Source organism: Homarus americanus, unplaced genomic scaffold (genome assembly GCF_018991925.1).
Source record: "Homarus americanus isolate GMGI-L3 unplaced genomic scaffold, GMGI_Hamer_2.0 scaffold33468, whole genome shotgun sequence".
NCBI classification, from domain to species: Eukaryota; Metazoa; Arthropoda; class Malacostraca; order Decapoda; family Nephropidae; genus Homarus; species Homarus americanus.
The window spans coordinates 10,721,685-10,732,503 of NW_024714177.1; the positions used below are offsets into that span (position 1 = coordinate 10,721,685).

Consider the following 10,819-nt stretch of genomic DNA (forward strand, 5'->3'; position numbering starts at 1 on the left):
CAGTCTGACTGTGTGAGCCGTGCATGGCACACGCTAGTCACCACTTGTATTTCTCTCATCCATAATAAACGGACTTCAGTGTTACTCGGTGTTTCCCTACCCATCACTGCATTCCTCAGGGAACACTTGTAAACACCAATAACTACCAGTCTTAATTTACTACCGGTCTTAATTAACTACGGGTCTTTACCTTCCCCGCAGCTGACAGTGACACACCCCGAGATGTTTGGAGATTACGTGTGTAAAGCCGAAAATAAACTGGGTACACTGGAGCGAGTGATCATCTTAGAAAAAGGGGCTAAACCAGCTGTGCCCACTGCCAAGGTGAGAGATGATCCTGTTATGGTACTTCCCTGAGAGGATCCTGTTATGGTACTTCCCTGAGAGGATCCTGTTGTGGTACTTCCCTGAGAGGATCCTGTTGTGGTACTTCCCTGAGAGGATCCTGTTGTGGTACTTCCCTGAGAGGATCCTGTTATGGTACTTCCCTGAGAGGATCCTGTTGTGGTACTTCCCTGAGAGGACCTTGTTATGGTACTTCCCTGAGAGGATCCTGTTGTGGTACTTCCCTGTTACACACACTCAACAAGATACTGTACCCAATTAATATCATGTGGCAGTAGCAAACCTTTTCCATAAGTATTACTCTGTGTTCTCTTCTTTACACACACACAGACACACACACAGTATATATTTGTAATGACACTCCAGCTTATTTCACTTGATTTTTACTGAACCTAATCCAATCAGCTCCATTTAGTGTTTAAATATGCTTGGGTGTCTAATCTTCAGGTGATCCCAACTTTCCTCATTCTCATTCCTACGGGTTTTTTCACTAACAATTTAAACTTTTTCGTGGTATAGTCCACTGAATGTAATCACCAGCAAAATGAATCTGATTCACCTTTTATTTACATTTATCTCACCCTTTATTTACATTTATCTCACCTTTTGTTTACATCTGACTCGCCTTTTGTTTACATCTGACTCGCCTTTTGTTTACATCTGATTCACCTTTTGTTTACATCTGACTCGCCTTTTGTTTACATCTGACTCGCCTTTTGTTTACATCTGACTCTCCTTTTGTTTACATCTAACTCACCCTTTGTTTACATCTGACTCACCTTTTGTTTACATCTGATTTACCTTTTGTTTACATCCCGTATATGATTACCTGTACTGTATTTTAAAACGTACAGTAAAATACTCTTGATCCTCATTCTCTTACAACCTATATCCACGAAAATAGTCAATAATTAGTAACACCGAATATCTTTAAAATATTTCTTAGTTTTCAATTGTTGTTGAGAAGTGTATTCTCTAATCTAGTGCCCATTAAGATCTTAGTTATTGAAGTATAATACTGTAATGCATTTTAACATCAATATTACATTTGCTGTTGAAAATGCAGTAATACATCATAATTTAGACTTTAGTTATTGAATTGTAGTCAAACATTATACTGTTAATCATCATCATCATCATCAGTAATTAAGTGTTGATAATGGCATATATTTTCTCCACAAAGGTCACCCATGCAGATGTCAATTCCCTACATCTAGCCCTGTCTGCCAAAAATTACCCCGAAATGCCCATTGTGGCTTACCGAGTACAGTACAAGATGGCAGGAGACGACTGGAAGTTTGCACATGCCATGGAGTTCGTGAAAGGTATTTTATGGAGAAATTCTATATAAATTCTCACTCAATTGAATCTCTCGTAAAGTTTCGTTAATCTTGTGTTGTTTTGTTTTATGTATCTGATGAATTATTATAGATATGTTACTGAGAAGATTCAATCCTTATAGCTATTAAGATGTCAAACAATCATTTTTTTTGTGTGTGTGTGTGTGTAAGCAGGAGTTCTTAAACGTTTTTTGGCATCCTCTGGCTTCAGGTACAATATATTTCTCCAAGGTGCAATAAGTACACATTACTCTTCCCTCCCCCCTTCCCCAGGTGACAAGTACATCATCAATGGTCTGGCCGATGACACACTGTATGTGCTGCGTGCGTCAGCCAAGAATGTCGCTGGCTACTCTGATTTTTCTGAAGAAGTGATGGAGAAGACCAAGAAAGTCAAGTTTGATTCTGTCTTTGCCTCTTGTAATGCCATTGGATCATCTGCTGCCATCTTATTTTCCCTTGTCCTTTCTATCATCTTCTTGTGAACTTGAGAAGCAGAGAGCGTGTTGTAGCTTGTGTTAGCTTGAGAGAAACATGACTTTATACTCATTATTATTTGCAAATTTTAGCTCCTATAAGTATTATAAAAGGGAATGGATTATATGGGAAAATTCTATAAGAAAAAATAATGTAATTAGAAGAGTATTGGGTATGCAGCATTTAGCTCCCTTATAAGTACTGTACACTTTAGGGTGGATGCCATTCAGGTCATTCTCAGTGATACTCATTATGAGCTGAACAAGTATTGTGATCTGAAATAAAACCAAATTATTGTATCGAGACAGTTGTTCATACACTTTGTCACTGCTCAGTTTATCCTCATTTGTCTTTTATTTATGTGGGCTGTTCTATTTTTTCTCCCTTTTTCTTAGGCTGATAGACATTTTCAGTACCCAGGATTATTATACATACTATATATTTCTGCTGCTTTATAATGCTAGATAATATTTTGACTGTGTGAATATTTCTACCGCTTCTCAGTAAGTGTGGTATAAGACACCACAACCTTAGTTATACAGTAATTGTATTTTTTAATATGCTGAAAGTCATAGTACAGTAATTATAAATATGATTATAATTTCAGTCAAGTGTCCAAGAAGTATTGTGTAAATTATGACTTTCCCATAACACAACCTGCAGCCAAGACTAAAAACAAATTATGCAATCTTCGCATGTAACGTACTCAGAAATAGATATTACATAGAATTCTGCTAACATTCCACATGTTAGGTAAACTAGAGTATACAGTACATATGTCTACCACAAGAACTGGAAAGTAATATTGTTATGAACTGTGATGTGGTTCAACCTTCACTTATCATAATACCTCCTAGTCATTGGCCATAAGTGAAGCTTGAGTTAAGTAAGATAAAGTCATTAACGTTACACATGAGTAACATTGAGGGCTGTGTGAGAAAAATGTAAATATCTGAAGTTACCAATTTAACGACTTCCTGAACTCTCCTGTTTGTAGCATAGTATTTAAAGAGATGGAACCTGAGTTATCCAGAGAGCCAGGTAATGTTAGCTCCCGGGATATTTACATTTGACAGAAACTCATTGTTCCTTCATCTGACGCTTGAGTTCGGTGGATCTATGATGGCGAATGTTGATAATTTTCGTGTTTGGGTCTTTTATTCCCAACTGTTGTTCATTGTAAGTGATGTTTCTAAATAAATTTGGGTTAATTTAACTTAAACAAATCTTGTATACCATGTTAGTGAAATGTTGTGCTTATTAATTATATATTTAGACTTACTTCCTTCGTGTTTTGCTGTGGTGAGTCTAAGAGAGGCATTGGACTGTATCTATCCTTGCCCTTTGATTTGTTTTTCCTAGGGGTTATTAAATATCTCATGCATTGAAAGTTATTCCTCAAAAAATATACAGTATTATATTTTAACATTTCACTGCATTTGAAAAACTTATCTACACAAGTTAAATTGATAATGAGGATCATTTTTTTTGATGAATGTGAATTAAATTTGTAAATTTAAATGAAACTCGTGTAGAAAAAAATGTTATTCACCGTTGTATGCTGTACATATTAGCTATGGCTATGACCCTCCTGTGATGTAACTGAGCGACTCTTTATATCTGATTATGTATGATAAAATTTGCTCATTCGTATTAAAAAATATTCTATACTCCCTTCATCCAATATCAGATTATATTTTGCATATATTATAACATATGCAGTGATGATTATATTTTCCCTATACTGCTCACTACAGTAGCATTTTTTTGGTGTCACTTTACACCACAGGAGACAATTGTTGTGCGATCTAGGATGTCTTGGTATGAAGACGCTGACCAAATGTGCAAAGTGATTTTTTTTTCTCTGCCATTTTTCCTACTTTTAGAATGTAGTTATATATTCAACTCGTGGTGTATGCTGAGTATGTCATCATTCAGTTCCTCACTAACTTTTGCTGCTGATTTTGTCATGGCTCAGTGACTCACTAGTTAACTGAGACCACCATCACTCAGGCTATTGTTGCTGAATGCCAGACTAACTTAAATATCACTCACTGAGATTTGCTGTGTTACATGTCAAGGTAATCATTCAAAACTTACACTGTAACTATAGGAATATTGCTAAGTATTTAGTGACTGTTTCTATGCAGAGACTTTTGCTAAGAAGTCCGTCATCAGTCATTCTATCAGTAGTCTGTGGTGGGTTGAGAATGATACCTTGAGAAGTTGGGTGTTACAGCACTGGCAGTAAGAGTGAGTCCTGTATTAACTTTGTATTTATTATTGTCCAGTCACAGTTACAGAGGATATTGTCAAACTGTCGTACTTGGCTAATAAATTTAAAAACCAAAGATTTTGAAATTTTTAGTGAATTTTTTGTAGTACTGTCCATAGATTCGTAACTTGATGTCATGTGTCAAGATTTGTTAGCCCTGTATGACAAGAATATATTTGTAGAGGTAAAATGAAACATGTGAGTTTGTGATGGTATTGCTAGAAGAGGTTATTTTGATCTTCAGTTTACAGGTATATGAAGACTTTACTCATAAGTGATTTGATTGATGACGAAATTTTTTTTTTTGTTAGGTCAGTGAATTGAATGAGTAGGACTTGCTGTATAATTTCATCACCTAGATGGTATAAGTGAGCCAGGTATAAGGCTCAGTGATTGACTTAACAGCATGCCACAAATATAATGAAGGGAAGCAACTGTTTCATCCCACTGGCAAGCAAACGACTGTGTGTGAGCTATTGCTGTATGTGTGAGTGAGTGAGTATATGCCGTGTGTTACTTGAATAATACTGTACTGACACTATTATTGAACGTTATTATTTCCAGGAGTGTGTGTGTGTGTGTGTGTGTGTGTGTGTGTGTGTGTGTGTGTGTGTGTGTGTGTGTGTGTGTGTGTGTGTGTTCTTGTGGTGTAGTTTCTAAGCTTGTAGCACTCAACAAGGGGGGATGAACATTTATATAAACATTCGAAAGTTGATTTAGCACACTGAACAGGAGCTGACAGGGTGACAGAATAATGCCATGATGGAATGGGGCCAAAATTTCCTGATTATTTAAGGCATCCAGGTTTTTGTTCAGTCTCCCCAAAAATGATCAGTATTATTCTTGTAGTACAAAATTAAGAAAACTACATTTCATAAATCATACAGATATTGCTCATGAATTAAGACTACTTATATATAGTTAGAATTCTCTTATAATAATCATAATCCTGTTTGAATTTAATATGTTTAATTGAGATTTTGTTTAATTTTTGCTCTTTCACAGTATAATTCTTATGGTGGCAAAAACGTGGCCAGTCCAGCAGGCATTATATCTGTGGTCCTGTTGTGTGAGGTGTTCAGGTGCTGGTGTGTGTCATCCCTTGATGTATATACCAGTTTGGCTCAGTTGAACAAATAAAAAAGTGCCGGAAGTGTGTACTGTATTAGCTTTTACTTTCCTTTATCCTGTTAAGTGAAACAAGTGGCACTGGGTTGAGAAATAACTTGGATCTCTTGAAGATTATGAACAAATTTTTCAAAACTTAAGGAAAAATCCATTTGATTTTTATTCAAATACCTGTACAGTATTTTAAAAATATGTACCGTATAACTAAAAAAATATAGAAAAAATGAAAATAAAAAAAATATAAGAACAATTAAGAACAAAGTAAATTTAAAATATACTGTAGTCAAACAAAAAATCCATAAGAAGTTCATAGAATTCAAAACATTTTCCAAACAAATTTGGATGGTCTTATAAAATAAATGACTAAACTGCATTACAGGTATTAGTCAATATATCTTTTGATATTGTAACGGTATGGGTGGTTGCAAGGCTAGTTCTATTTGGGGGCCCTTTTCAATATGCAAAATATATCATACACAGTATATGGTAATTATTCTGACCTTGACTGTTGCTAGTTTGGTGGACAATAATGAAGCGCTGAGTAATGCAAGGGTGAACTTGTGGGGTAGGAGATGTTGGGTTCACACTCAGGATGGGATGGAGAAAGGAAACTCACAATGTGCTCTCTGTATACATATTATATTGGATGTACAATGCAGTTTGGTGGCTGGTGCTGGGAGGAGGCAGCGTGGTTACATGCGTGAATAGGGAGAGCTGGTTGGTGAGGGTGCTCAGAGGAGGACCAGCTTGTGGGTCGCCATGCTCGCCGGCGGGAGCGAGGGCCGCCAGGCAGGAGGAGGGGGTGTTGCTTGCTGGTTGGTGTCGGTAGAAAGATCTAGGTCACCACGAGGTCAGGTCTTATATAGCGGAGGTAGGCGTGGCTTAATAGTTGACCTCCGTTATGTAAGGCGGCGCTGGTTGACCTAGACCACGAGGCATACACTGGGGAATTCGCGGGGTCGGCTACTCGGTGACAAACAGCGTTTGTAGGGGAGGAATCCACTACAAACTCGCCACCCAAGCGAAAATGCGATTTTTGTACCATTCATTTCAGAAAGTTTTACTCTACTATGACACAAGATGATCTGGTGAATTCGCCTTTGGTGTACTGACAAAATCCTATTGAATCATATAGTGTAAAACTCCCGACGTTTCTGTGTTGCTTGTGTTCATTTCAGCGTCAGGCGAGAGTAAAGCAAGGTCGAACTCGCTATTGAACCGGCAACCAATCACAGCCTGCCTTACTCCCTAAGCTAATCAGCGTGTCAGAAAGGAGATTGCCGACTAATGAGAAGCCTGCCACGTTCAATTTTCCGCACCCAGGAGGAGGAAGATGTGTCTGATGATCAGATAGACTACTAGCCACCTACCCTACCCCCCCTCCCTCCCCCTGCTACCAAGTTCTTCAGCAGAGCATAATCATCATCTAGAGTGAGTGTTACCATTATTTGTTATGTTTTTTACATTATTACAACATAAATTTATTGTCTTGTGTACACAACTTTATTATTATTTCATTATTTTCATGACTTAATTTCACACATCATTTGACGTTAGTGTGCACCTAAATCATACATCACACTTCATTTATTACAAGGATCATATTCTGCTTTAAATTACCTTTAAAGTAAGACCTCATTGAACAGAATTTATGATTTTGGAGGTTCTAGGATGTTTTGAAAATGGGCAAACCTCAAACCTCGTCTACTCAAAACTTGGGTTTTGGCCCATAGGCCCTGGCATTAATAAACGCCTAAATTTTTGTCTCATTTTGATCAATATTTGATGCTTAATGCGATGGAGATCGTCTTTTTTGTAAAAAAAAAAAAAAAAAAAATTACGTTACTACGCCCTAACCTTGACTAACCTAACCTACCCAATTATAACCTAACAAATCCTACGTATTTCCACGCAGTTAAGTCACAGAGGGGCTGGGACGGTACCATCTTCAGTCGATAATTTTCCCAGCTGACAAAAACGGACTTCCTTACAAAAATCACTTTCAGATATTAATCATTTCCACAATTTCGGTTTCAGTTTCCTCAATATATGTTTCTCTTCAATGAGAAACGGCCGTAGTAGTGTAAAAAAAAAAAAAAAAAAAAAACATGGGTTGACTGTGTGGCGGCTTTGGTATAATCAAATGTGCAAGTCTTCCATAACCATCAATGACATCACTAATGTTTTTTTACAGGCACAGGTCACTGACCCACATCTCGCCTCTGGGGCGAAAATGTAACAATTATTCATAGTAAATTAAATTTATAATAAAAAAATTAAATAAAATAGTAATGATAATACTGTAGTGGATTCCTCCCCTACAAACGCTGTTTGTCGCTGAATAGCCGACCCCACCAATTCCCCAGTGTATGCCTCGTGGTCTAGGTCAACCAGTGCCGCCATACATCACGGAGCGGGGGTCATCTACTAAGCCATGCCTACCCCCCCGCTATTTAAGACCTGACCTCGTGGTGACCTGGCTCTTTCTACCTACACCAACCAGCCAGCAACACCTCCTCCTCCTCCGCCGCTGCCTGGCGGTCCTCGCTCCCGCCGGTGAGCATAGCGACCCACAAGCTGGTCCTCCTCTGAGCCTCCTCACCAACCAGCTCTCTCTACATCACGCTTGTAACCATGCTGCCTTCCCAGCACCAAGTTGCATTGTACATCCAATACAACATGTATACAGAGAGCACATTGTGAGTTTCCTTTCTCCATCCCATCCTGAGTGAGAACACCAAACAAACATCCATTACCCCACAAATGGTGACCCCCGGAGATTCGCACTCACACAGGATGGAGGAGAAACTGATCACGCTCCCAGTCTTCAAGCAACATGGAAGACTGGCTTATCCACCCAGAAGCAGCTCTCATCGGCTCTACAACTACTGTCTCTACACCGCAGGTTAGACACCCTAGAGCATCACTGCTTCTCTAAGCAGACACCAGCTCCTTCTTCCTGTCCCAAGCACCACGTCCTACCGACCCCAGCACACCCGTCCTGCCTCAGACGCCGACACCGGCCCAGCAGTAACCCCTGCCGCCCCTGATCCGGCCCCTGCTCCTGACGCGGACCAACACACCCGTCCTGCCTCAGACGCCGACCCCGGCCCAGCAGTACCCCCTGCCGCTTCTCCTGACGCGGCCCCTGTTCCTGAGTGTGGACCCACACACCCTTCTTTTCTCCCTCAGGTACTCCCTGCTAATGTCCTGCACCCTGCTGCTGTTGTGGACCCAGCTGCTGTCACGAGCCCTCATCCGCTTCTGCTGACGCAGCCCCTGCTCCTGACCCAGGCCCACACACCCCAGCAGGCGCATCTGACGACTCTGTACCTGTCGTGAGAGAAGCACAACATTCATCGCCTCCACACACCCTTTTTCTCCCTCTTTACTCCCACAGATATTGTGTATCTAGACAGTTGTATCCAGCGACCGGCTCATCCACGCCATCGCCGTTGTCTCACATGAGGCATGCACCACCCGTTCTGCCTCACATGTGCTATGCAACCCTGCAGACAACAAGTCTCCTACACCGCCTGGAGGGAAGGGGGAGTATTGTAGTGGATTTCTCCCCTACAAACGCTGTTTGTCGCTGAGTAGCCGACCCCACCAATTCCCCAGTGTATGCCTCGTGGTCTAGGTCAACCAGCGCCGCCATACATCACGGAGCGGGGGTCAACTACTAAGCCACGCCTACCCCCCGCTATTTAAGACCTGACCTCGTGGTGACCTGGCTCTTTCTACCTACACCAACCAGCCAGCAACACCTCCTCCTCCGCCGCTGCCTGGCGGTCCTCTCTCCCGCCGGCGAGCATGGCGACCCACAAGCTGTCCTCCTCTGAGCATCCTCACCAACCAGCTCTCTCTACATCACGCTTGTAACCATGCTGCCTTCCCAGCACCAAGCTGCATTGTACATCCAATACAACATGTATACATAAGAACATAAGAAAATAAGGAGTCTGCAATAGGCCGGTTGGCCTGTGCATGGCAGCTCCTGTCGAGAGTTACTACCACTCTCTATCATCCATGAATCTATCTAGCCTCCTTTTGAAACTTTCCAGAGTTCCCGCACTTACTACAAAGTTGCTAAGCTTGTTCCACTCGTCCACCACCCTATTTGTGAACCAGTTTCTTCCTATCTCCTCCTAAACCTAAACTTATCCAACTTGAATCCGTTGCTCCGAGTCCTATCCTGCTCGGATATTATAAGAACTTTATCTATATCCCCTTTATTGATTCCTTTCACCCACTTAAATACTTCTATCATATCTCCCCGCACTCTTCGTCTTTCTAGGGAATGCAAGTTAAGTTTCTTTAACCTATCCTGATATGGAAGGTTTCTAAGTCCCGAATCATTTTTGTCATTCTTCGCTGCACCGACTCTAGTGAATTTATATCCATTCTATAATAGGGGCACCAGAACTGAACCACATAATCGAGGTGCGGCCTAACTAGCGCAAGATATAGTTGCAATAAGACCTCTGCACTCTTGTTACTTACACTTCTAGATATAAAACCCAATACTCTGTTTGCCTTATTTCGAACATTAACGCACTGTTTTCTAGGCCGTAGGTCCGGGCTTACAAGTACCCCTAGGTCTCTTTCACAAGTCGACTTCTCTAGGTTGATGTTGTTAAGGCTGTATACATTATAAGTATTTGTTCTTCCAATATTAAGTACGCTGCACTTGCTGGTGTTGAATTTCATTTGCCATTTTTCAGACCACCTGCAGTTTATTTAGATCCTCTTGTAATGCATTTGCATCCTGCCCTGAATTAATTTGCCGCCCTATTTTGGTGTCATCCGCAAACTTGCTTATGTCACTGCTGATCCCAGTATCTAAATCGTTTATGTAGATTATGAACAAGAGTGGGCCTAGTACTGACCCCTGGGGAACCCCACTGGTTACACGGCCCCACTCAGATTTAACACCATCTACGCTGACCCTCTGCGTTCTATCGGTGAGCCATGATTTTATCCAATTTAAAACTTTCCCCTCGATACCATGAGCCTTAATTTTTCTCAGAAGCCTCTGATGCGGTACTCTGTCAAATGCTTTGCTAAAGTCTAAGTAAATAACATCGTAATTTTCGTCATTATCTACTACCTCGAAGACTTTCCTAAAAAACGTTAGCAGATTTGTTAGACAAGATTTTCCCTTTGTAAACCCATGTTGAGAGTCGTAGATTAATTTGCTTTTCTCTAGATGCGATCGGATGCTATCTGCTATAATTGATTCAAGAAATTTCCC

General features: G+C 40.5%; 1 protein-coding gene across 1 annotated transcript in view; it reads left to right on the top strand.

Moving 5' to 3' along the window:
- Positions 1-5,595, top strand: part of LOC121878233 (neural cell adhesion molecule 1-like) — a 28,325-nt gene extending 22,730 nt beyond the window's left edge. Inside the window, exons 8-10 of the mRNA XM_042384331.1 lie at positions 202-324; positions 1,529-1,670; positions 1,959-5,595. Coding sequence (XP_042240265.1) covers positions 202-324; positions 1,529-1,670; positions 1,959-2,170 — 477 coding nt within the window. The 3' untranslated portion in view covers positions 2,171-5,595. The remainder of the gene's footprint in view (positions 1-201; positions 325-1,528; positions 1,671-1,958) is intronic.
- Positions 5,596-10,819: the final 5,224 nt, after the last annotated feature.